Raw genomic sequence first — 26,283 nt, 5'->3', positions numbered from 1 at the left:
AAGGTGTTTGGATGCAAATGTTTTTCACACGTCCAAAGCTGTAATCGTCAGAAGCTTAATCAAAAATCAAACGAAGCAATCTTTGTCGGATATCCCTCGACCACTAAAGGATACAAGGTATTCGACTTAAACCGAATTCGTTTTACAATCAGTAGAGACGTAGTATTTCTTGAAAACAAATTTCCTTTGTTGAACAATCACAGCAGAGGAAGGTCGATATGTTAAGCGATACCGTCGTTCATATGGACGAAGAAGATGTAACATCAGAAGAAAAACAGAATGAAGGAACCAACGAAAATGCTGATACAACTGATCCAGAAGAGCAAGCGACACAGTTTCAACAAAGGATGACTATAAATGATGAACAATGCTCAAGCAGAGAAGATACTGCGCAAGTGGGAGAAAATGTAGAACCACCAATTCGTAAGACATACAAAGATTCATTTATGGAAGATGTAAGAAATTTAGGACAAACAAGAGAAAGAAAAATCCCTCATAAATTTCGTGAAGACGCATATCAAGTTGCTGAATCGCTGATTTCAGACATAGATGATCGTAAAAGCGTTAATGAAGCACTGAATGGAAAGCATGCAGAATTATGGAAGAATGCCATGACAGAAGAATACTCATCTCTTTTGGAGAATAACACTTGGGAATTGGTTGCACCATCGAAAGAGAAGAACATCATCGGTTCCAAATGGGTTTTCAAGGTAAAGAGGAATGAAAATGGATCCGTTGACAGATGTCAAGCCAGACTGGTTCCACAAGGATACTCACAATCGAAAGGAACAGATTACGAAGAAGTATTTTCTCCTGTGGCCAAATACACGTCAATGCAATCTCTGTTATCTATGGGAAATGCTCAGAATCTTGAAATCCACCAGATGGATGTCAAAACAGCGTTTCTAAACGGCAATATAGATTACGAAATTTATATATCTCAACCAAATGAATTCGTTGATCCACGGAAACCTAATCACGTATGCGGATTAAATAAAAGCATTTATTGTCAGCTCGATGTTGGTATGATACGCTTGATAAATATCTACTATCAATTGGTTATCGAAAGAATGATGCAGACGCATGTATATATGTTAAATCAGTAAAGAAGGACAATGGGCACATTAATTTTGTGATTCTAGGATTTTATGTCGACGATATATTGCATGCAGTGTCCAACGATGTCGAGATGCTTAATGCAGAAAAACAAGCACTATGCCAAAATTCAGGATGGATGATCGTGGAGAAGTTCACTTCTTATTGGGAATGCTGATCAATCGTGATCACAAGGCGAAGACAATAACAATAAGTCAACGAAATTATATGGAAAAGATATCGAAAAGATTTGGTATGAAATCGTGCAAACTGATGTCCACACCGATGAAAAATGGCAAGAAATTTAATGAAGTGCAAGAAAACAAGAAGGTTTGTTGATGTGCAGACATATCAACCAGCTATAGGATGCTTAACATATTTATCAGTAATTACCCGTCCCGATATCAGAGCAGCTGTAAATGTCCTATCTAAATACAAGGCAAAACCAAGCAATGATCATTGGATCGAGGTGAAGCGTGTTCTTTGTTATCTAAAAGTAACGTTAAATTATGGACTGAAGGATACCGCTGAAATTAGTTGGTTTTTAGATTCCGATCGGGCGAGAGGTATAGATTTGAGAAGATCTACATCAGATTACGTTTTTAAACTTGGAGGAAACACAGTGAGTTAATCAAATAACATAAAGGAAGACGGGACAGCCAGCATTTTGCAAAAAAGAAAGATCAAAAATTAAAGAAGTCAATAAAATCAATAAACAGAGCTTTTCTGAAATTGTCAGCGTTCCAACTTTGAAAGGTGGTGAATGAAGTTTTGTCATTTTGTAAACTTTTGATACGGATAAACAAATAATTTGATCAGGGGCGTGAGAAGCAAGTAAAAGTTGGAGGGATCAAGATTTTAGGGGCAGTCTTTATTTAAATAGGAAATTTCTGAGTAATTAATCTCGAAGTCTCTAATTTTGAATAATTTTGTCACATCTCAGTAATCAGAGATACTTCAAAGTTGATAGCGTTTCGACTTGACACTTCATCATGCAAAGTTTTGTCATTTTGTGAACTTTTGACGCAAACAAATATTTTAAATAGTCTATCTTACAACAAGTTGAACAATTATAGACCAGAAATAAATCACGTGTACTATCACGTGAAGAAGTGTGCTTTTCACTCCAAGTAGGCGCAATTTCTAAAGACATACCTAGCAAAACGTTTTTATGTCATCATCTGTGTTAGGAATAAGATAAATAGATAGATAACTATATAAATGATGAAAAAGTTCTTCTTGATAAAAGCCATGTTAGATAAAGTTAAAATCATTCCGCATTTATGATATGCATATACTGAAATTCTGTGACGTGTCATAATTTTGAGTCATCTTGTTGATTTTTTAGCCCTGCCGTACCAATGATATTTGAAAAGACTAATGAAATTAATTGTTGGTGACAATGCAAGAAAGGTCAGTATTTTGAAATGATAAATTATCCAATGTGTTATTTGGAAAATCCCACCAAAGTCAACAGATGTATCAATATAAAACATTTGAAGTGTGAATTCCACCACGAAAATGACATTCAGGTTTTTTATGACAAATATAACAAAATTCTAGACATAAGAACTATGACACTATGACAGGTGAACTTTATAATCAACATACCTTAACAAATTTAGAAAGATTAAAAGAGACGCAACCAGCTACGTGATGCCTTTGCTTCTGCTTGATAATAAAGAAATTGGAATGTTCAATAAATGTTCAATTTTTATCACCTGCTGTTTTTATTGTAAAATATTGAATTCTGTTCATAACCGCGAGACGATAAAATGAGATGAGCAAATTTTATATTTTAGCTATAATTGAAATATACACGACAGGGATTGATTTAGAAATTTTATTGCAAATTCAATTTCAGTTGAACTCAATTAACTCATAAATGTTGTACACATTTAACTATTATTAATTTTCAGTATTGACATGGGTGTACGGGAACAAAAACATCAGGATGCGGACATTATTTTGCTCGACGAAAGCGGAAATCCTTTACATGCAGTGTCGTATTTAGACATAAAGAAAGACATGAACTTCTGGGGAGCATATTTTCTAACGACAAACGCGTGAGCCTTTCTAGCGAGGTCTATAAAGTCATGCTCACCCTTGGAAAATTTCTAAATCCCATCTAATCCCAAAAAGGTGATTACGATGACTTGGTATAAAGGTTTGCTTATAAAATCTTTGATTGGCTAATCTATAATCTAAAACAAATATGGCGGATTCAACTCTCGTCTTTCGTCTTTCAAAAATTTTAATTGACGATATATTTTCTTACTTGGAACAACAGAATGTTTTCTGTTAGGATTGTAGATGTAGATTTTTTCGTGGGAAAACCTATAGATGGCTTAGATATTTTGTTTTCTAAATTTCGCGAGGCGAATGTTAACCGTGTTCCTGTTTTGAGGATATTTGTCTCAACTCCTGGTGGACAGAAAACTTGTGTTCATATTCATCAAGTATTTCCTTACTTATACATACCTTACGATGGAACTAAACCCACAGATAAGTATCTGAAACAATTTACGACAAGTGTAGACTTTGCTGTTCAAGTTGCGTTTGGTAGAACATCATCTTCTATGAAATATGTTCATAAAACTGAAATTGTTAAAAAAATGTAAGTTATTTTCCTTGTTTTCTCCTCCTGTTGACAAAGCTTAGTATTATTAAATCTTTTTTACTTCTTTATATCACAATGGAAAATCTTGTATTTTTGACCCAATAACGTTTCAATATTATTCACCCAAAATGATTTTATTTTTTAGACCATTTTATGGTTATCATGAGAACGAAGAAGACTTTATTAAGATAGAGTTGTAAAATCCAAGAATAATTCCCAATTAAGATATATTTTTCATGTTGTTCTAACATAAAACGACATCAAAATTTTTCATTATTTTCAGACTTGTTGATCTTCTTCAGAATGGAGCTATATTGAACAAGTCATTTCAACCACACGAAGCTCATGTTCCTTATATTCTACAGGTAATTATTGTTTTTTATTATTTAAGAGGAAAAACACATCTTTGATTGTTATAACCCAGACTGGAGTGGTTAGTTTGTAAACTGTGCACCAGACAGGGGCAAGGCCTGCAAAGTTTGTTGTTTATTTCTTTAGAAATTAATCTCATTCATTGTTTTTCAAAGTAATTATTAAAGCAATATTTGTATTGTACATAGGAGTAAAAAATGGGCTGACATTTCTACCAACATCAGAGATTTAACATTTGCATATATAGGTGCCCACTTTGCTATAATTATACATCAGATCTCAGGTGCCCAATAAAACATTCCACTATGGATTATAGCTGTAAATTTCATGTGCAAAACATTTTGTCAATAAAGTAAATGGTTTGAACACATTGTGGAAGTATAGCTGCATGTTTGTTGATGTTGATCATAAAGGATACTACAGTATTGAGAAGGATTGTTGGGGGTAGTCTTGATTGATGTTTTCACATCTAGATGAGATGGTTACTGCTAACAATGTTAAAATGTCATTCAACACTAATGCCACTGACCTTTTTTAGTCTTTTCCTACCTGGATGGTCAACTTCTATAGATTTTCACTAAGTTACATTATAAGAATTATAATGAAATATCGTTTATTTTAGTTTCTAATTGATTACAATCTTTATGGTATGAACTTACTTCGTGTAAGAAAAGTTCATTTTAGAGGAATTTCTTCAAAAACAGGAAAGTTTCATTATTGATTTTTTCAGCATTCTATGAAAATCTAACACCACAAATGATTATTTACCATCAAATTGAATTTTATAGATAAAAATCTTTCATATAATAATAAATCAATTCCACTTCATGGTTCATCTCCAAATTCATTTCTCAATTTTCCTTCATCTCAACACTGGAATGAAGACACTATTCCTAGGTTTGTCTGATTCATATATTTTACACTTGAAGATTAATTGAAACCAAAAGGATTTGTGTAAATCCTTAATCCTAAATTGGACCCATGTGCGTTTGATTTATCCCAAGATTTAGAGTCAATGCTCAATCAAGATTACAGAATTTACATTTAAAAAATTAGGTTAACTTTGAAATGATTCTTTGTGATAACTATCTTTACAGTTGATATTCATCATTTTAATGTTTGTTATTTGTCATTATTTAGAAATTTATGCCTGGATCCTACTGTGAAAAAAGTCAGTCGTTGTGAACTTGAAGTTGATGTAATTGCTGAAGACATCTTGAATCAAATAAATGTTGAAAGTAAAGTTTACTTATCTTTATGTCTTCATTTTACTGTTTATACATCTTTAATGTGTTTATTATGTTTATGAAGGTTGTATTGGTCATAATCCTGGTATAACTGCTATGTGGGAAGATGAAAGACAACGAAGACGAGATATTGGACTATCTTCATAAGTTGCTCTTCCTGTTTCACAAGGTAAGGTACAAAAAATACATGTTACATCATTGTATAACTCACAATACATTTCATGCATTTTATATTGTCATTGTATTTATGATTTATGAGGCTCTGACTTATATATCCCAAAATGCAGCTGTTTTCCAGTGCATAAAATTTCATGTTTTCTTAAGTTTAAACATTGTCATCGTTACATGAAGATGTGTACAACTGCTCCTTTATTAATTTTCTTTTACTTAACAGTTAACAATACGTAGGTAAAAATTTAGCTTTTTTGTCGTTAGATCTTATTCAGTGTGCGAATTAGTTGACAAAAAACGATGTGCAATTTTTTTGACAAAAGTGTTTCTTTAGAGGCATAATCAAATCTATATTACGTTAATTATTACAAAGCGCTAATTGCTAAATTAACATTTTTAAACGTGAACAAATTCATGATTTACGACAGGGTTTTTCGTTACAATCGCTGATCCAGTTACAAATGTATGAAAGACGTTTTTTGCGCATGTTATTCTCTCCTCTTTTTTTGTGCAAAATTAAAAAGAGAATAATCGAATATACTTTTTCTTTCTGATTATTAACAGTAACATCCTTGATGTTTGCTTACGATAAAAAAACATCATATTTGTTCAAGTTCGCCAGTTTGGCTTAATATTTTGAGCCAAATTTCGTTTCTTTTTCTCACGTTAGACTTATTTAAAATCGAAATTCCTTTTGGTTTATTTTTCAAAGTTGGCTTATTTAAGTTCTTTTTTGTCTTTTAAGAATCAAAATGTTTCCTGATTTTCTCAAAAATACTCAAAATAGCTATGATATCAAAAACAGTACGCAACGGTTTACAAAACAACGCAAATGCAAAAATTGGCATTAATAATATATTACACCCCTATTGTCAAAAGCATATAAGCACTATGTATGTTGACTGTTGACAGACTTCCCAGTCTCAAAGTGAGAACGTCTTTGAATTTGATGACATTGTGTCAACATGGATTTTAATGTCGTGCAGCGCACTCGTTTATAAAGTAAAGATCTGTAAAGATTAAGCTTGAAAACTTTCTTCAATTTATGTAGTAGTAATCATTAATGAAGTTTTTTGCATATCGTTTGAAAAAGTGATGTGCAATTGTTTTCATTTTAGCTAAAACGATGTGTAAATTGCACATTGCACACCGTTAATTTGCACACTGCCATGATTAGACATGGATATCAATGGTGATTGTGTACAGTTCCATTTGTGTTTAGTAAAATTTGTCTTATATGAAATTTTTTAATCAATCTTTTTTATTTTATTGTTTATTGAGAAGGTAGTGATGATGAACATGATGAAGATATTGATGAAGATAAAGAATCAATATTAATGTCACAGCCATTTTGGAAAGATGATGAAGAAGAACATGATTCCCAAAGGTAAAAGTATCCATTTTTGTTTATAAAATAAAGACAGAAAAATGCGTGCGTTGATTTGTCTATAAAGTAAATGGTTTGAACCCGGGAGTATCGTTATATGTTTGTAAATGATGATCGTCCAGGTTAATAAAGTCCTGAGAAGGACTGTTTTTGTTGTTGTTGACTGACGTTTCGACAACCTTAGCGGTAGTCATCTTCAGAGTCAAATGAGGAGTAAACGTCAGGTTAGCCGTATTTGGTTTATGTGCGACACGTATGTTGTATGGTCGTAAGATACGCGAGATAGTCTCAGACGTACCTTTGATGTAAGGTATCGTTGCTGTTGTCACTGAGTTGTTCGTTTCGTTGGGTTCGTTGGGTTTGTAAGTGTTGCGTTTGATAAAGTCAGAGTTATAGTTGTTTTTGTCAAAAACACGTTTGAGATAGTTGTTTTCGTTTTGTAGAGCGTCCGGTGAATCACATATGATTTGTGCACGTCTTGTTAATGTTCTGATTGTGGTGGCTTTGTGTGATGTAGGGTTGTAAGATGATTGGTCTAGTAGTCGGTCAGTATGTGTTGGCTTGCGATAAACTGTTGTTCGTAGTTTTTGATTGTCATGTTTTACCAAACAGTCGAGAAAAGGAAGAGTTCCGTTTTCTTCGACATCTTTGGTAAATTGTATGTGGCTGTTCTGTTTGTTGATGTGAGTATGGAAGTCATCAATCTCGTCTGCATGTAGTGCTGTGATTGTGTCATCTACGTAGCGAAACCAAAAAGGTAGTGTATGTTTGTAAGTCATGAGCGCCCGTTCCTCTTAGATTGCATTACAATTTCAGCAACTACAACAGAAACGGGCGAGCCCATTGCTGTCCCATGTAATTGTTTGTAGTGTGTTCCTTTGTATTGGAAGTAAGTCGAGGTGAGGCAGAGCTCTAGTAACTCCATAATGTCTTCTGTCGGTAATGGCAGTACGTCCTTGGTGTTTGTAATGAGGGTTTTTGTACAAGTAAGTGCCAGATTGAGTGGAATACTGGTGAACAGTGATTTCACATCAAAAGACACTAGTATATAGTTGTCCGGTATTTGTATAGTGCACAGTTTGAAAGTTTCAGTGGATTGTAGCTTGTGTTTTGATTTGTTTGTAAGTGGTTGCAGTATGCTAGTCAAGTACTTTGGAAGTTCGTAAGTAGGCGAACCACAGAATGATACAATTGGTCGCATGGGTATTTGTGGTTTGTGACGTTTTGGTAGTCCGTATAGTCTGGATGGTCGTGGTACTGAACATCTGAGTCGATAGTAAATACGTTCAGATATAATGTTAGATTTTCTCATAGAGAAGATCTTGCTGTTAAGTTTGCGTACTAGTGATGGTGTTGGGTCTCGTTTGAGTTGTTCGTACGTTTGTCTGTCGTTAACAAGTGCGTCCATTTTGTTAAAGTAATCATTCCTGTCCATGACCACAGTCACGCGTCCTTTGTCTGCTGGTAAAATGACGATGTTGTTGTCGTGTTTTAGTCGTTTGAGTGCTTGCTGTTCGTTCTTTGTCAAGTTGTTGTCGCTTATATAGTGGACGATTGAAAGTGGAGGCTATCCTGCTTCTGATCTCGTCTTTGGTTGTCTCTGACAAGTCTCTTTGATACGCTAGGACAGCCTCGACACTTGATACTATCGTCTCAGTCGGGATTTGTCTAGGTGTTATGGAATTTTTAGTCCGTAAGATAGTAGTCGCGTTTCAGTTTCGTCTAATGGGCGGGAAGAAGTATTTCTCACCCAGTTATCGTCATGTTTATGTCTTGCACGTGTTTTAGTTTGTTTTAAACGTTCAAGTTTTTGTAGTTGTTTGATTTGGTGTTGTGTCTCTGTCTTGTTTGCTCGTTTCTCTGCAATAGTTTGTATGGTAGAAAGTAAAGTATCACTTACTATCACTATGATTTGTCTATAGTTGAGTTAACAGTAGCAAACTTGGCATGAGCGAACCTATCTGAGCTCAATCAATTAAAATCAATCAAAGAGAATTTCCAAATCAATCATGAATACATGTTACAAGAAAAATTAAAACATTTGTTTTAAATTTGTCTGTTTTGTATTACCGTTGTTTTATGAAAGAAGTAAAAGATGTTTTTCGTGTTTACACAGGCTTATGCAAACCTCGGAGACGTTTGTGAGAACTTTGGAGCAGGTGCAATCCTTTGACTCTGGACATCACTGATCTAGTTCTCCCAAAGGTCTCCTTGCTTTTCATAATCCTGTGCAAACACTGTAAACATCTTAAATGAAAAACAATCAATCTTCTCTAAAGTTTTGAGTAGCTGTCTTCTTCACTTGCAGTTTGGAGGATAAAGAGGAAATGGACTGGAAACCACCTCTACGTATGTCTGAAGTGGATGGTCCTGGTGATGACGAGGACTCCAGGGGACATGTGTCGTCAATCAATTTTCACTCCGCGAGAGAATCTCGAAACACTAAACACGCGTGTCTGCGTGTAATCTCGCGTGTCTGGATGTAAGATTTGGCTTTAAATATTTGCTTCAGGTAGCGTTCCATGTTCAATGGTAACAACATACATCATCTTAATGCAATTTTATTTGTTTAATTCCCACGCAGGCAGAAAGTTCTCTCTCATCCTAAATGTACAGCAGCCGTTCGACAAACATCATTTAGTAAAGATGGAAGGTAAATTTTACATGTTACGTTTCATCTCACGGGAACAATTTCTTTGTTTACCCATGTAAAATTATTGTTTTTTGAACATTTTTCAAAGTCAAGGAAAGCATGTGAAAAGAACATAGATAACATTTTCATAATGATAAAATAACATGTTTTTCTCATTAAAACTTTCACTTTGCGAAGATATTTTACTATTTGTTTTCCTGTGGCACATTTTTCATTTATCTACCAAGAGCCCATTTCCAACGCGAAATTGAAAGTGACCGTTTTCGTTCATTGGTCATTGAGAAATGGTTTTTTGCGAGATTTTAGAGTTGATTTCACAGTATTTACACCTTGTAAATTGTCAAGTTTCTTAGAGCAAAGTTCACTATGACTGGATGGTAAATAATTTGCACAGCGAATATTTAACTTTCAACAACCTTAGCGGTAGTCATTTGACTTTGAATTTTCTGTTGAAACACGAATTTAAACATGTTAACGTTTCTTTAATTGACGTCATAACTAAAATTATTAGATGATTCTTAGAGCATGTCACCTTTCACAAGGACAATAAGTAATCCTTTAATGCGTTTTTAAGGCCATTTAAAACAAAAGATAATGAGATAAAATTCCTTATTATCTTTTGTCTTAAATACATTCGGCACATGCAAAATGCGATGTTTGAAACAGGCCTTAAAAACGCATTGAAGGATTACTTGTTGTCTTTGTGAAAGGTGACATGCTCCTAAGGAGCCAATCACAATAATAATTTTAGTTATGACGTCAATTAAAGAAACGTTAACATGTTTAAATTCGTGTGTTTTACTTCAACAGAAAATTACTCACTTTAACGTTGTAGGAAGAAAGGTAAATTCTGTCTTTTTACTGACGAATACTGAAGTATGAGTTACATGGAATAATGAACTGGTCTTAGTGTAGGCCTCGTAATCTGAAAGCTTTCACTGTAAAATGCTTTCATCACGATTATAAGTCTTTGATCGTGTGAAACTTGTTACATCGTTCAAACTCAACTCACTAAAGCTATTCGTGCAATGAAGGTGAATGTTCTACCGTTTAAATAGTCAAACAGAAAACATATAACAATTTGCTCATTCTCAATATATCTGATTAAGAATTTAAAACGCAAACTAACGTCATATGCAGAGTTATTCATCATGAAATCTCATACATGTGTTTCATATTTTCTTATATTGTAGATCCCACAAGAATGGAGTTGTGAAAGTCCCTTTACCACCTGTGTCATTCACTTCAATTACTCTTACTAGTTTGTCATTACTCATGTGTCATGGTGATTCATGGCCAAGAATGTTCATTTGTAGTTTGGATTCTTTGTTGATGTCAGTTGTTTGTTCATATAATGATGATGGGCCCCATTGTTATATGAACCCACCTAAAGGTGGTCAACTGATACTCACAGAAGATCAACTCTGCACTAAGCATTCTTTGAGTAATGATAAAACTGGGGTATTGAAGGGCGGTCCCTTTCCTTCGCTTGAAGTTACCATAACAGTGCATTGTGAATTGTAGTCTATCGAAATGGCGATTCATCATATCAGTAGCTTCTTTATTGGTTGATGATGCTCCTTACTTCGTGTATGGAATGGTATCGACATGTTGAATGGACATCGCATAACGGCATATGTACGTATGAACATTTACATTGAAGTGATTGCACTATAAAAATGGACTACATTCTACGAAGATGGAAAACAAGCGAGTGGAAAAACACGATCTATATCTTGTGGTTTGTAAGTTGAGTAGATATAAGTGTTAAAATTAACTTGTATGAGTAACTGCATGAGATAGTTAAAAGGATCCTGATGGTCTATCTTTATAATTTGAAACTTAACCATGAAAACACCCAACTTAAAAAGTGTCAATAAAAGATGTCACTTGCTGTGAGAAAATAGCTGGCTTTCACTCGCTACTTTTAGTAATTTTATTTAACGTTTATTAAGAAAATTGCAATGATGCAAGTAGGGTTCATTGAATTACTAAGATAAAAATTTTACAATTAATTTCAACGATACAACGTAAAAACTACGCGGTGAAAAAAAAGGAAGAGACCGACCAAGTCGCCTGGATCAAACTGACCAGGACAACCCTTGGAAATCAGGTATTAAAGTTTTGTTCTTTTCAATATAATTAATTTCTGTTTTGTTCCTTCATTATGCTGACATTTATAACGTGTTTTTTATAGAGTAGCTATGTCTGTAGGCCTTCTAACTGGACAATGAATGAACGACGAAGTCGGGCAGAAACACCAAGAAACAAGCGTCGTTATTATAAGATGCACACTTGCTAATTTATTTATCCATAATGTCTATCAGTATAACGCATTTTCAAATTCGACCGTTAAAAATTTCCGTATAACTAAATGTTCACAATTGTTAAATTTTCTGACAAAACACACGAGTGAAAGCCAGCTATTAATTAATGAGGCAACATAGAAAATTTCAATGGAATAAAGTCTAGCAGACATCAAAATTATTTTTATGCAAGTCATAACGTCTCTTTAGTCATTTCATTTTTAATTGTTATGGACAGGTGAATGGTCAGGTCCCTACGTACTGAATAATTTTTATGCATTATTTATATATGGCTGCTATTAGTTTTCGTTTTTCGTCTATTGATTACAATTTTTGTTAACACTCTGCACTATTTCATTTTTGTGCTCTACAAAGTTTGCGTTTCTTTGTACGAACAAAAATATTTGCTGTGTCAATAGGGTAGTCAGCCCACATTTTTATTGCTCCGTAAATTTAAATTTTTTATACGACTGTATAAGACGCACGATCTGACTACGCTGCATGTTAAAGTAGATCATCGGGATCATTGAAAACAACAAAATATAAAACATCATAAAACACTACAAAATTTGAGGCAATTCTTCTAAATTTTTATTTTTTTTTTATTGGAGGGTTTTTACCGGATCCGCCGGTTTTCCCTCCCATTTCGTTTTGTTTTGAAAAAACAGTGTCCACATTTGGGGCCAAGTGAAGACATTTGTCATAACATTATTTATCGTAGTTATCATGAATATTCACGTTTCTTTTCATTTCTTGGCTTTTGGGTACATCTCCCAAAACACTGCGTTTATTAAATACAATGGCATACATTTAAAAAAATTGGCACGCAATTCATACATGTTGGTAGCCTGCAATTATTTAGCTACTGAATGAAGTAGATTTAATCAACATAGTCAAAATAAAATTATATATTTAATATTATTTTACGTCAAACTTTTTCAAGATTTGAAAATGCCATTTAGTTTTATGATCAAGTAATTTTCTAACCCTGGAATCCAATGTTCTACACAGTAAAATAGATTGGTCAAAATGACCAAAAAATTGGTCATTTGAATGCACCTGAGAAGAACAATTTTATAGGTCAAAACAACCAATTCCTAAATTGGTCAAAAATACCAAAACAAAATGGTTAAATTTACCAATTTATTTGACCAATTTTATTTGGTTGTTTTACCATTAAATAAGCATTTTTTCAGGTGCATATCCATGACCATTTGACCAATATAGAGGATCTTTTTAACTAAGCTAAAGAAAATCAATCACACAATTATAAATAGCACATTTTTTGCAAACTCAGAATACTTAAAATCTCTACTACATGCCATTAATTAACACTACAAAAGTTTTCTACTTCATAGAAGACATAAAATGATCGACAAAAGTTGGCAATTGAGCCTTACAATTGCCTTTCGAATTTAAAAGCAAATGTTCTAAAAGAATAACTACATTTTTGCAATGTCCATTAACGCCTTTAGGATACTCAGCATTAAAAGTATTAAAAGAACTAAGTAAAATAATAACTGCATTGACAATATTTTCCGTTTTCAGCTTTGCCACAATCATCCCCTCAGCCACCAACATTATTGAATGAATGTTTCTTAATGTTCCTGTTGATAGGAGTCCAGGAGACGAACTTTTGTTAATGATCTCTTGAACTTCCCCCAAGCTTTTACCCTTCAACAGAGATAAAATTATTTATCAATTTTTTCACACATTTATGCAGAAAATATTATTTGTGACAATATCAACTCTTACATCAACAATGTCCCAAAATAGCTTTTTGTTCATATCTCGATGGGTGCATTGGTCATCTAACACATAAGGCAAACATGCCATTATACACCGGTTCTTGACCTCTAAAATAATCAACATTGCATAGAATGAATATATTACCATTATCACTCTCTAAAGCATTAACACTTCAGTATAAATAGGGATTTTAACTTATTGATTTTTACACCAACCTTTCTCATCTTCAACTGGACAATCCTCCAGCTCTTCAAGGATACTGCTGACATTCTTTTGCTTTGTCTTTTTAATAACAGACAGCATTTTATATCTGTGCAAATTCCATCGTTCCTTCATGTCTTGCACAACATCACTCTTCTCCAAAATATGTCCTAACTCTGCTTTCAGCTGGAGAAGAAGTTAATTGCCTTTTTAATGCATTTTTTTCATTTGAATTTAGCTCCTGCCTTTTTAATGCCTCCTCCACTGCTGGTTCTCACTACACACAAACAGCATGGTTTAATATGATATGGCAACCTTTATTAACATATTTTAAACTTGTAGTGTGTAAAAAACTAAGTTTTAATGCTACTTACTCTTGTTGGCAAACAAAACTTGGACAACCAATTGGAATTGTTCACATTAGATGTCAAGGGACTCCTTGGAACATTGTCCTTGAGATGTCTCTCTGGTTGAATGTTCTTAAAAAATAGTAAAATTCAACCTTAACATACAACATAAAGAAGTAAAGAAATGACGTGTGGCGTGGAAAAATTCATGGACCGGTCAACCCCCCTGGCGGGGATTAATACTGGCCGGTATATAAATGTTGTTTGTTTGTTTGTTTGTTTGTTTATACATTGTATATTTATGAACTAGCATTAGAACAAATATTTTATACAAATAATGGCTTCAGCCTTCATACCTCATCATTTTGATGATCAGCTAAAGTACTAAGAACAATGTCTTCATTTACATCCAAGTTGATGGTTCTTATGTGGCTTGAATAGATGTGCGAGTGTACTGTTGAAGCTGATTCTGACAAGCCCTGTTAATAGAGGATTGAATCATAAATTCTACTTATAGTAACTCTTCATCAAACATAATACAACATAACTAAAGCATAGACGAACAAAACAATACATAGTAAGCAGATTAAATGCTTTTAAGGTATTTCAAGCAAAATGGGAGCAATGGTTCATCTGGATCCACACAATTACAAGACAAACAAGTCAAGCTGGGTTGCTTGATACCTCATCATGATTTTCTTGATGATCAGCTGAATTACTCGTAATGTCTGGATTCACATCCTTGTTGATGGTTCTGATGTTGTTGGAAGTGACACAAGAGTATGTTGTTGAAGCTGATGACCCCTGTTAATAGATGAAGCCTGAAATTTTACTTCTGGTGATTTTATAACGACACAATCAGAGCACATGGCGGTAAAAAATATAATCAACAAACCAATAACAAACCAAGTATTTTGAACTATTTTATGTAGAAAACCTGTAAGGCTTCAATTTACCTTTTGAGTAACGTCATTCCAAATACACGTAAACTTCTTGTGAAGTTTTATTCGAGGAATCATCTGATAAATATCATGTGGCTCTAAATTGAAAAAATCCACGCCGTCGACTTGATTAGCTTTAAAAATATAAGAAGCAAAACGTCAATGAAATTACGTTATTGCTGTTGGTATTCTCTAAAAGCGCTCGACTAAATCTGCCTGCTAGCAAAACGTAAACAAGGCAAGTCATCTATAAATCTAATTTTGAATTATTTTCTACACTAGATTTATGCACGAGACAACAACCCTCACACATGCGACCTACATTTCAGGATGAGACAATACCTTTAAAATCTTCGACAATTTCATCCAATTTGTTGTTTTTCAAAAAAAGAATAATGTCAGCGACAGATGATTGTTTGTTGATTTCCATTTTGCCCACAATACAAGAGTTTAAACGCTTAAATGCACTTCAACAAAGCACAAGAAGTTTAGAAACACGCCACGCGACTACATACATCGGCAACAGGCAGTCAGGCACGTGCCGCTTTGCGTAATGGGATGTCATGTGACCAAATCGACCAATCGCCGCAAGTTCGCAACTAATTGGACAAAGAAATGCACTTAATGACACTTAATATTGATCTGATTTTACTCATTCATTGCTCTAACAAACGGTAACGGAGTTGTCACTTGACTAGTGACGCAATAATATTCGTAAAATTCAATTAATTATGCCACGATTGTGTTGTCAGGTATGTGCAACGATTTTTTCAACGTCTGTCGCTGGAATGTTGCATCATTTGGTCGCTGTTCATGAACACGATGCCAGATTGCATATTCTCTGCGAAGTGCCGGAATGTAATTCAACCTTCGCTAAGGTAAGCTTTTGATTCTTGATACGACACTGATTTGTTTGTTATTTGTTAAAAATATTTACTTATTCAGTGCGTTCACGGATTTGTTGTTTAGGTTAACTCTTACAAAAGTCATCTTAGAAGAAAGCACGCCAATGTTGACTTAAACTCACGTCATCTATGTTGCGTTGAATCAGCGAGTAGCACTCACAACAATTTTGTCCTGATGAGGATGGCCTTGAACTCTTAATTGATGAATTCAACAGGAAAATGAACTTGATGACTCTGTTCAAGCAATGGAACACAAAAGGCTCAATTTCTTCTAAAACAAAAGAAATCAATCTGCTCACACAAAATGTGTGGATAACATTGTAGAAGATTCCACTGAACTTGTCCAAGGAACAGTCAAAGCAATTAAACACGGTTTGCAAAATTGCTTAGAGAAAGCTGGATTAAATTATAATGATGTGCCAGGTCTTGATGAATTATTTGATGAAGGACATGCTATCTCAAATCCATTCAAACATATTTCCACAAAGTATAAACAGAATGCTTATTTTGAGGAGCATTTTGGCTTAGTTGTAAGTTTTATTTCTATGTTTTTGACTTTTTAGAATGTTTAGAGTTTTGGATAAAGTTTTTGAGATTTTTAACATATTTGAGCCAGCTGCTCTTTAGTGCTTGTTATGCATAATCATTATTTTAATTGTAGCAACCCAGACGAATTAAACTTGGACACAGAGTTGTGAAAAGACGTTCAAGGACTGTGTACAAAGAGGTTATTAAAGATGACGAAATCATGTACATACCACTGCTTAAATCCTTGGAAAAAATGCTCAATGTAAAAGGAGTACTTGAACAGGTCAGATTGTTAATAGCATGGTTGTGTTTTTTATGTTGGCAAGTTTATCAAACTATGACAACTACATCTTTGCAAGTACCCATATCAATAACAGGGTTGCAAAATATTAATACATGTTCTATGTATAACCATAAAAGGAACTTTATGTGTGTTTTACTGTGTTAGTTTCCATGAAAGCAAAAACAATGATGACATGCGTTTATTAGAGCACATTTCCAAAATATATTCCAATTATTTCATGAAAATATGAAAATAGCCTGATTTTAATTTGAAATGTCTGATGGTAGGAAGGCACCCATCCTACCACCAGACATTTCCATTGCTGGTTAATAATAAATTTAATTTATTAATAAATTTAATATTTTCATTCTTCGATTTCAATTTCAGCTAAACCATGGTCATCTTGGCAACATAAACATGATGATGTGATTGAGGATGTTTGCGATGGCCAGTATTTCAAAACCCATCCTCTGTTTTCCAAGGACTCAACTGCTTTACAAATCATGCTTTACTATGATGAGTTGGAAATTGCAAATGCCCTTGGTAGTAAAACTGGAAAGCATAAGTTAGGTAATAGTTTAATGACATCATAGTGACTAAATCAGTCACTCAAATGTAAAAAAGTGTATGAGCAATGAAAGGCTATAAGAAGCTCTTATTACATCATATGCCATTATTTCTGTATGAGAGGAGTTGTTTACTACACAACTGGAAATATTGATCCTCGATATCGATCCCAGTGTGATAACATTCACCTACTCCTTATGGCTACAGTTCCAATTATCAAAAAATATAGCATTGACATTCTCTTGGAGCCTTTCATGAATGACCTTGAATACCTTGAACAAGTAAGTGATCCTATTTATTGTTTTTTAGCTTATTACCTGTTATTGATAATTGTGCACAGTAAGTAGTTTGATAAAATTTGCTTAAAATTAACTGTCACACTTCTTTTTTGAGGATGGTGGTCACCAGTTCATTGTTAAAGGTGAACCTATGTCATTTTCTGGGACTATTGTGTTGGTTTCTGGAGACAATCTTGGATCACAACTCATGAGTGGATTCAATGAAGGTTCAGGTGCACATTTGAAATGCTGGCAATGCATGGGGACCACTGAACAAATAAAGCAGAAGGTATGTATGTTTATGATAATACATTATCAACCTGTTTCAACATAGATCAAATGTTTTATTATGGTTTTTAGCAGACCAGGAACATACACTTTAAAGTAAGTCTTTCAGTTTTTAGAAAAACATTTTACACTTGTGATGGTCATGACCGCCAATGTGAACTGATTGAAGAAAACCCAGAACTGAGTAAAGCATATGGGCTTTGCAGGAGATCAATTCTTTGCAACTCTAGGTATTTTCATGTAGCAGATGGCATGCCAGGTGATGCAATGCATGATATACAAGAAGGAGTACTTCAGTATGTATGTAAAGAATTGCTGAAGGACTTCATATTTAAAGAAAAATTTTTAACAGTGGAGCAACTTAATGAAAGAATTAACTCTTTTGATTATGGATATTTTAATGATAAAAACAAGCCATCACCAATCACTCGGACAACTTTGAGGAGTGAAAACAATAGTTTAAAGCAAAAAGGTGGGGTGTAGTGATTGTCACGAGCATTAATACCATCACCCTTGATTTAAATGATTGGTTTTTCTTTTTATAGCAAGACAAATTTGGTGCCTTGGAAAATTCCTTCCTTTAGCTCTCGGCAGTGCCATTCCTCAGGATGAAGAAAAGTGGATGCATTTTCTGTTACTCCTTAAAATTGTTGACATTTTTTTTTCACCAATCACAAACACTGATGAACTTGCTATCCTGGAAGGATACCTGATGGAATTTTTGTGGAAATTCACCCAGCTTTATCCTGGGCTTTCAGTTATACCCAAGATGCATTACTTGGTTCATTACCCAGCTCATATTTACAGGTATGATTTTGCTGGTTTGTATCTTAGTTTATAAATAAAAATATGGTATGTAACTCAAAATGCATGTAAAATTACATCATTGGTTTCCCTCTAGCTAACATGAGTCCTTGATTTTTCAGATTTGGACCAATGATTCGAGCTGGTGCATGCGATATGAAGCAAAGCACAGTTACTTTAAAAGATTGGCTTCATACCTTGGAAACTTCACTAATGTTGCACTTAGCCTTGCTGAACGACATCAAACCAGAAGTTGCTATCTAAGAAATCAACCCATTGCAAAAAAGCCTAAAATTGGTAGGATTTTTTGAATAGATTGATTTTAATTCTAAAAACAAAGAGGTCAATTTTTAGTAACCTCTCTAGTAAGATAATAAATTGATGTTTGTTTGTTTCTCTTTAGATTCTGCAAAAGAAATTGTTGCTAAGGATAGTGAACATTATTATTTGCTCAAAGAGAAGGAACCTAACTTAAGTGACATTAGTATTTTGTCAAGGTAAAGTACACATAGTGATTATTTTTATTACAGAAGATGGTGACTATTGCGAGAAAAAATTGCTAGTACTTTATAAAATGAAACCATGGCTGTAATCTGACTCTTAGACAATTTTAGATCCAACCCAGATCCTGTGGGTTTTGCACCCATTATGCGCTTAATTTGCGTCTTAGTAAGCATAAGCAAGTCAAGGCCGTCAAGTGCTTTTTTGGTAAGTCGTATAGTCACTCCGGTTCCTTCTCTGACTGCCTTTGTCAGGTTATTTTTCTCAGCCGTTGAAAGTGTAACGCCGTGAACTGTGTAGTTATTACGTCCACCACCTTTAGCAGCTGCACCACCTTTCCTAACTACACCACTACCAGCAACTGCTTTTTGCGTGCTGTCGGTGATAGCACCTGATATAGCTGCTAGGCCTAGAGACGGTAACACTTTTGGTATGAGTTTGGTGACCGTAGGTATGAGTTTTCCAATAAGATTTCCAATAAAGCTACCGCCTTCTATACTTCTTGACCCAGGAAGATAAATACCAGCGCCTTTAAATTCCTGAGTGATTACTCGCTCCATGGCGGGTCTGAGAGATTCAACAAATATTGCGTTATTAATGTCCGACATTTACTTATCATTTGACACTGAAGATGACTACTGCTAAGGTTTTTGAAACGTCAGTCAACATCAACAGTCCTTCACAGGACTCTACTAACCTCGACAAAAACGTAACGATACTTCCTGATGCAAATATTCACTTTATACAGCACTTTTTAATAACATTGAAGTATTTGTTTTCCTGTAGTTCATCCTTCTACCGTCGTGATAAAAGAAAGCAATGAAGATTTTCTTACTTATGTATTATTGTATTATTTTATCCTTCTCTTAGGTCTGGTCGCACTAAAGGTGTTTCTGCAATAAGATTCTTTCCGAAATCTGCTCATCTTCTTCTGTCGTGTAGCATGGATTGTAAAATTAAGGTAAAAAGTCATTTTCTCTGTCTTACAAGTCGTTCTTCATTTTGAGTTTGGTTGTACATCGTTGAATGTTCCTCCAACATTACTGGAGGTGAGAATTGTTAATAAATTACCATCACGACAAGCAATACATTTGAAACAATACATTTCCTTTCAGAAACTGCAAGATGTTATTCATGTAATCGCCAACGGCTCTGTTTTTGTAAAATCTAACATAAGACGAGGAATTTTACCCAGGTAATGTGGGATATTTCACATTCATTTGGTTACAGGTCACATTTTTATTGGTTCAAAAGATTGTTGAAAAAATAACATTTGCATTTTGTTGTATATTTTGCAATGTACATAGCGTTCCTTCTTAAGACTTTACTGTCCTAAATGGTCTTGATATCTTTGGATATTATATGTTCAATAAGTTTGATTTATTTTAGAATGTTAGAGGAGATATTAGACACACGTATTATGGTAAAGAAAGCTATGAAAGATTGTAAAGATGATAAAGTAAGTTGGTTTTATTAAACCTTTGTTTTTGAAGCAATCTTTGATGTTTTTATAAGATCCAGTCGCTAAAACGTCATGAAATTTTCATCATGTTCAAAAAAGATGCCTTTCCACTGTTCGTTTGTTTTCTTTAATCATTCTATATCATAAATAATTTACATTTTAGACTCTTCTTCAACTTCTTGATGCTCGACAACTTGCTTTAAAATTGATTGCAAATGTCACTTATGGTTACACATCAGCAAACTTCCAGGGCGAATGTCGTGTGTTGAGGTAACTTTGATTTTGTCATGATAGAAATTTAAACAAACGATAACTCTCCCCATTCCATCTAAACTGACCTTGCGCCGTAAACTTTGTATTAATGATAGAAATTTAAACAAACGATAGCTCTCCCCATTCCATCTAAACAGACCGTGTGCCGTAAACTTTGTATTCATGATAGAAATTTAAACAAACGATAACTCTCCCATTCCATCTAAACAGACCTTGTGCCGTAAACTTTGTATTCATGATAGAAATTTAAACAAACGATAACTCTCCCATTCCATCTAAACAGACCTTGTGCCGTAAACTTTGTATTCATGATAGAAATTTAAACAAACGATAACTCTCCCATTCCATCTAAACAGACCTTGTGCCGTAAACTTTGTATTCATGATAGAAATTTAAACAAACGATAACTCTCCTCATTCCATCTAAACAGACCTTGCGCCGTAAACTTTGTATTCATGATAGAAATTTAAACAAACGATAACTCTCCTCATTCCATCTAAACAGACCTTGCGCCGTAAACTTTGTATTCATGATAGAAATTTAAACAAACGATAACTCTCCCATTCCATCTAAACAGACCTTGTGCCGTAAACTTTGTATTCATGATAGAAATTTAAACAAACGATAACTCTCCTCATTCCATCTAAACAGACCTTGCGCCGTAAACTTTGTATTCATGATAGAAATTTAAACAAACGATAACTCTCCCCATTCCATCTAAACAGACCTTGCGCCGTAAACTTTGTATTCATGATAGAAATTTAAACAAACGATAACTCTCCTCATTCCATCTAAACAGACCTTGCGTCGTAAACTTTGTATTCATGATAGAAATTTAAACAAACGATAACTCTCCCATTCCATCTAAACAGACCTTGCGCCGTAAACTTTGTATTCATGATAGAAATTTAAACAAACGATAACTCTCCCCATTCCATCTAAACAGACCGTGTGCCGTAAACTTTGTATTCATGATAGAAATTTAAACAAACGATAGCTCTCCCATTCCATCTAAACAGACCGTGCGCCGTAAACTTTGTATTCATGATAGAAATTTAAACAAACGATAACTCTCCTCATTCCATCTAAACAGACCTTGTGCCGTAAACTTTGTATTCATGATAGAAATTTAAACAAACGATAACTCTCCTCATTCCATCTAAACAGACCTTGCGCCGTAAACTTTGTATTCATGATAGAAATTTAAACAAACGATAACTCTCCCCATTCCATCTAAACAGACCTTGCGCCGTAAACTTTGTATTCATGATAGAAATTTAAACAAACGATAACTCTCCTCATTCCATCTAAACAGACCGTGTGCCGTAAACTTTGTATTCATGATAGAAATTTAAACAAACGATAACTCTCCCATTCCATCTAAACAGACCTTGCGCCGTAAACTTTGTATTCATGATAGAAATTTAAACAAACGATAACTCTCCCCATTCCATCTAAACAGACCGTGTGCCGTAAACTTTGTATTCATGATAGAAATTTAAACAAACGATAGCTCTCCCATTCCATCTAAACAGACCGTGCGCCGTAAACTTTGTATTCATGATAGAAATTTAAACAAACGATAACTCTCCCCATTCCATCTAAACAGACCGTGCGCCGTAAACTTTGTATTCATGATAGAAATTTAAACAAACGATAACTCTCCCATTCCATCTAAACAGACCTTGTGCCGTAAACTTTGTATTCATGATAGAAATTTAAACAAACGATAACTCTCCCCATTCCATCTAAACAGACCGTGCGCCGTAAACTTTGTATTAATTGATTGTATCTATATTATATATATTATATATTTACCAATAGACATATATATTTTAGATACAATAAATATATAATATATTTACTACAGATAATTGGTAAATATATAATATATACAATATAGATACATGTTGATTATTATGATTATCGTGAGCCTGGACTAAGTCACATGCTCAGATTGAAAATCTATCAAGTGCTTATTGTCATACTGGATTCATTTTACTCTTAAAACCATCTGAACATTCTTTTCTGTTTTTCATCAGATTGCTGACGCCATTGTTCGTAAAGCACGCGAGACCCTGGAACGAGCTATCAATCTCGTGAAGACAAAGGATGAGTGGGGTGGTCGTGTGGTATATGGGGACACCGATAGTCTTTTCGTATTAGTAAAAGGTGCCAGTAAAAGGAAGCGTTTAAGATTGGAAAAGAAATTGTTGATGCTGTTACTGCAAAGAATTCTAAACCTGTGAAACTAAAGTTTGAAAAGGTTTTTATCTACTGTAAAATTATATCTATTTGAGAGATTTGGACTTTAAGATACATTTATGTATAACTAGAGATGATTTTTAGGTATGTATGCCTTGTGTTCTTCAAACAAAGAAACGTTACGTTGGTTATATGTACGAAACATTAGAACAGAAAGATCCAGTGTTTGATGCGAGAGGAATTGAGACTGTACGGCGAGATACATGTCCAGCGGTCGCTAAGGTATGGAACAATCGACAATATTTACTGTGTCATCTAATCATACAAGATTCTGGAGGTGGAGTGGGGGAAGGGGTAATTTTGAGTTCAAAGCAGTCTGTGATTTTATTTTTCTAACAGATTTTAGAGAAGTCTTTAAGGATTTTATTTGAAGAAAGAGACGTGAGTCTTTTGTGAAGAAGTTTGTCCAGCGGCAGTCCGTTAAAATGATGAAAGATAGAGTATCGATTCAGGATTTCATCTTTGCTAAGGAATATCGTGGTATGAAAAGATATAAACCAAAAGCATGTGTTCCAACTTTGGAAATTGCAAGGTTCATTTTATTGTTGAAATGAAAAATTCTCTTTATATTGTTGTCATCATGATTACAGTTTTACTATTTCTATTTTTGTATAGACGTCATTTGTCACGTGATCGTCGCGCGGAACCTCGCGTGGGTGAACGTGTACCTTACGTCATTGTTAACGGCTCTCCTGGACTACCATTGATTCAATTGGTTAAAGAGTAAGTTCAATTGTTGCTGTCTTTCATTATTTTACGTTATGTATCATGACAAAAGCTGTTGGAATGTTATTAATAAATACTTTAGTATAAATATGATTGTCTTCATTAAACAATCTCCTTGTTTTAATTTTCTTCAGTCCTATTGATGTGTTAAATGATAAAAATCTACGCCTCAATACCTTTGTGAGGTTAAACCAAAGGCGGCCGAAAAAATCTCTTAAATTGTATAAACAACGATAACTCGCCCCATTCCATTGTAACAGACCGTGCCCCGCAAACTTTGTATTGATTAATTGTATCTATATTATATATTCATTTATGTATTTGTTTTATTTTTATTAATATATTTTTTACGTAAATATATAATATAGATACAATCAATCAATACAAAGTTTGTTCTGTTACGAGGGAATGGGGCGCGTTTGTTTATACAATTTCAGTGATTTTTTGGGCCGCCCATGGTTAAACTTTGTTATTTAAACATTCATATTTTTATAGCACAAATCTAAAAGTTTTTGGAGTTCCAGTAATTTATAATGGATCATAATGGATCATAATTTCGCTATTCTGTCAAGGATTGCCATCTAATACAGGTATAAATGTACATAAATGATCACAAGAAATATTTTTTTGTTCAATTGACTTAACTTCTTTGGATGTACTAAACAATGTCATTTCTATTATTCGTAAAATATTCTTTTGTTTTTGGACCACTAACATTGTTTCATTGTAACTCATTATTTTCGATATCATTTTACATGAGCCGAATGCATTTAAAACAAAAGATATCGTAGATTTTTAGCTATGATTTCTAATGAAATTCTAATGAAACAACTCATACTGGCCAATATACACATTTTTCAAGTTTCGAACCTTTTAACTGCAAAACTGCTTGGATCAATTCCCTATTTTTTCGCGCATTTAAGATTTGTTCTAACCAAACACTATTCAAAAAAAAACTGAAACACTCCAGTCTTTTATGTCATGGAATGGTTTCCCTCTTACAGTCCGGAAACTTTTGATTCATAAACTCCAAACCAAAATCAAATGTAACTTTAGTAACGTTTCCTACTGGAAAAACACTCCAAAATAATAAAATAGCATTATTAAACATTTGGTTTGAACGGTCTTAACACGAGTGGTTCAACATTAGATCTACTGTGTTTGAACAAAATTGTGGGCCTTATGTTAGTTTTGTACATGATAACACTAAAAAATTGATGTCATATGTTAGTACAATATCCATTAACTGGATGCGAAGATAACAGGTACATTATTTAGAGTATTCTTAATTCTAAAACAATAAATTTTCACTTTATATTTATAGTGATATCACTTCAGTTGTGTCTTGTCACACAAACATTAAAATGTTTAACGCAGCTGAAACTTCGGTTCATGAATTTGAATCAACAAACGATCTTTTTCGCCGAGCAGTAGAAGTATACTTACGACGAAATAAAGAGAAAAATTTTGAAAAATTCCAACTAGAATATAATTCTAATGCTAAAAAATAGTCATATCTTCTTGTAACTATTCAGACGTAGATAAACCTACGCGTGAGGCTCTCGAAGCTTTGCTACGTCCGGCAAAAAAAAACACCACGCCCGTTGTGTAAAACATCATAGAAGACGTGAAAAACATAAAAAACGACTAGAAATTCCAGTAGATGTGTACACTCAAGTTGGTACTTCAGTCACTGGAAAAAGAGGTTCAGATTGGACCAAAGTCACGATGTGTAGAAAAGGTGAAGAAGATTCTTCTATAATCACCATTGAAACCGCTGGATTCTACCAAATATCATTATGTGGAAAATGTTTAACAAGTGCAGGGGCGCTACGAGTACTTCGAACTCCTAGCAAATTACTTGTCTTAAGTAAAACAAAAACACATCGTATTGGTGATATTAACTCTGAATGTAGCTATAGCGATTTTATAGATGTAGACTTACCTACTGATGCAACATTAGTTGTTTAACAGATGGGAACTGCTAAAGTAATTATCACACTCACTATAGAAAGTATAATACCCGAATCTTCAACGGTTCTTTGATGAAGATTTGCTACATGAAGCGCTAGACGAGTCCGAAGGCTTTCCTTCATTATCTAGAACTGAATAAGAACACTTCACGTTTGGCAATGGGGGTGAACCGGCCGCCGGAGGCGTCGGAGTTTCAGTTTTTGGAGGAATTGCACTTAGAAACTGAAGTGCGTTATAGCGTATTAACGCTGGGTGGCTCATATTTCCATACGCAGCTTCCCAACCTACGGAATTTGTTATAACAGGCGGTCTAATTTCTATTACGTCATTAGGCTTAATA

The 26,283-nt window shown here is 34.1% G+C and overlaps 3 protein-coding genes, 2 long non-coding RNA genes and 1 pseudogene across 6 annotated transcripts; 5 read left to right on the top strand and 1 right to left on the bottom strand.

Annotated features, from left to right (window-relative positions):
• Positions 1 to 1,230: 1,230 nt before the first annotated feature.
• LOC124440933 lies at positions 1,231 to 1,726 on the top strand. The gene is made up of 2 exons (XM_046991357.1): positions 1,231 to 1,425; positions 1,535 to 1,726. The coding sequence occupies exons 1-2, from the start codon at positions 1,231 to 1,233 to the stop codon at positions 1,724 to 1,726; spliced, it is 387 nt and encodes a 128-aa protein (XP_046847313.1).
• A 1,552-nt stretch (positions 1,727 to 3,278) lies between these two features.
• Positions 3,279 to 9,349, top strand: LOC124442040 (DNA polymerase zeta catalytic subunit-like). The gene is made up of 8 exons (XM_046992547.1): positions 3,279 to 3,712; positions 3,999 to 4,080; positions 4,710 to 4,791; positions 4,876 to 4,984; positions 5,228 to 5,325; positions 5,399 to 5,503; positions 6,790 to 6,892; positions 9,201 to 9,349. The coding sequence occupies exons 1-6, from the start codon at positions 3,387 to 3,389 to the stop codon at positions 5,479 to 5,481; spliced, it is 780 nt and encodes a 259-aa protein (XP_046848503.1). The 5' UTR covers positions 3,279 to 3,386; the 3' UTR covers positions 5,482 to 5,503; positions 6,790 to 6,892; positions 9,201 to 9,349.
• LOC124442114 lies at positions 9,345 to 10,768 on the top strand. Its single transcript, XR_006947130.1, has 3 exons — positions 9,345 to 9,374; positions 9,477 to 9,545; positions 10,739 to 10,768. It is a non-coding gene; the product is annotated as an uncharacterized LOC124442114 (long non-coding RNA).
• A 655-nt stretch (positions 10,769 to 11,423) lies between these two features.
• On the top strand, positions 11,424 to 11,897 carry LOC124442092. Its single transcript, XR_006947108.1, has 2 exons — positions 11,424 to 11,658; positions 11,743 to 11,897. It is a non-coding gene; the product is annotated as an uncharacterized LOC124442092 (long non-coding RNA).
• Positions 11,898 to 13,118: 1,221 nt separating this feature from the next.
• LOC124442027 lies at positions 13,119 to 15,602 on the bottom strand. Of its 2 annotated transcripts, none has more exons than XM_046992521.1 (8): positions 15,432 to 15,602; positions 15,105 to 15,223; positions 14,833 to 14,952; positions 14,505 to 14,627; positions 14,176 to 14,280; positions 13,816 to 13,987; positions 13,607 to 13,707; positions 13,119 to 13,525 (listed from the first exon to the last, which is right to left on the bottom strand). In XM_046992521.1, the coding sequence occupies exons 1-8, from the start codon at positions 15,517 to 15,519 to the stop codon at positions 13,199 to 13,201; spliced, it is 1,155 nt and encodes a 384-aa protein (XP_046848477.1). In that variant the 5' UTR covers positions 15,520 to 15,602; the 3' UTR covers positions 13,119 to 13,198. The 2 variants fall into 2 exon arrangements, with proteins under 2 accessions (XP_046848477.1, XP_046848478.1); XM_046992522.1 differs by having other exon boundaries at positions 15,412 to 15,520.
• A 3,285-nt stretch (positions 15,603 to 18,887) lies between these two features.
• The window catches only part of LOC124442023, a 103,332-nt pseudogene continuing 95,936 nt past the window's right edge, over positions 18,888 to 26,283 (top strand).

This window comes from Xenia sp. Carnegie-2017, unplaced genomic scaffold (assembly GCF_021976095.1).
Source record: "Xenia sp. Carnegie-2017 unplaced genomic scaffold, XeniaSp_v1 HiC_scaffold_20, whole genome shotgun sequence".
In the NCBI taxonomy this organism is placed as follows: domain Eukaryota; kingdom Metazoa; phylum Cnidaria; class Anthozoa; order Malacalcyonacea; family Xeniidae; genus Xenia; species Xenia sp. Carnegie-2017.
This window is presented reverse-complemented; position numbering and strand designations above follow the sequence as displayed.

Excerpts from the sequence above, each read along its gene's own strand:
- LOC124440933 (XM_046991357.1), top strand. The coding sequence starts at position 1,231 with ATGGATGATCGTGGAGAAGTTCACTTCTTATTGGGAATGCTGATCAAT. Across the intron at positions 1,426-1,534 it reads AAGTGCAAGAAAACAAGAAG|GCAAAACCAAGCAATGATCA; the intron begins GTTTGTTGATGT and ends TCTAAATACAAG.
- LOC124442040 (XM_046992547.1), top strand. The coding sequence starts at position 3,387 with ATGTTTTCTGTTAGGATTGTAGATGTAGATTTTTTCGTGGGAAAACCT. Across the intron at positions 3,713-3,998 it reads ACTGAAATTGTTAAAAAAAT|ACTTGTTGATCTTCTTCAGA; the intron begins GTAAGTTATTTT and ends CATTATTTTCAG. Across the intron at positions 4,792-4,875 it reads AGGAATTTCTTCAAAAACAG|ATAAAAATCTTTCATATAAT; the intron begins GAAAGTTTCATT and ends TGAATTTTATAG.
- LOC124442027 (XM_046992521.1), bottom strand. The coding sequence starts at position 15,519 with ATGGAAATCAACAAACAATCATCTGTCGCTGACATTATTCTTTTTTTG. Across the intron at positions 13,708-13,815 it reads TCCAGTTGAAGATGAGAAAG|AGGTCAAGAACCGGTGTATA; the intron begins GTTGGTGTAAAA and ends TGATTATTTTAG. Across the intron at positions 13,526-13,606 it reads TATTTTGGGACATTGTTGAT|GGTAAAAGCTTGGGGGAAGT; the intron begins GTAAGAGTTGAT and ends TCTCTGTTGAAG.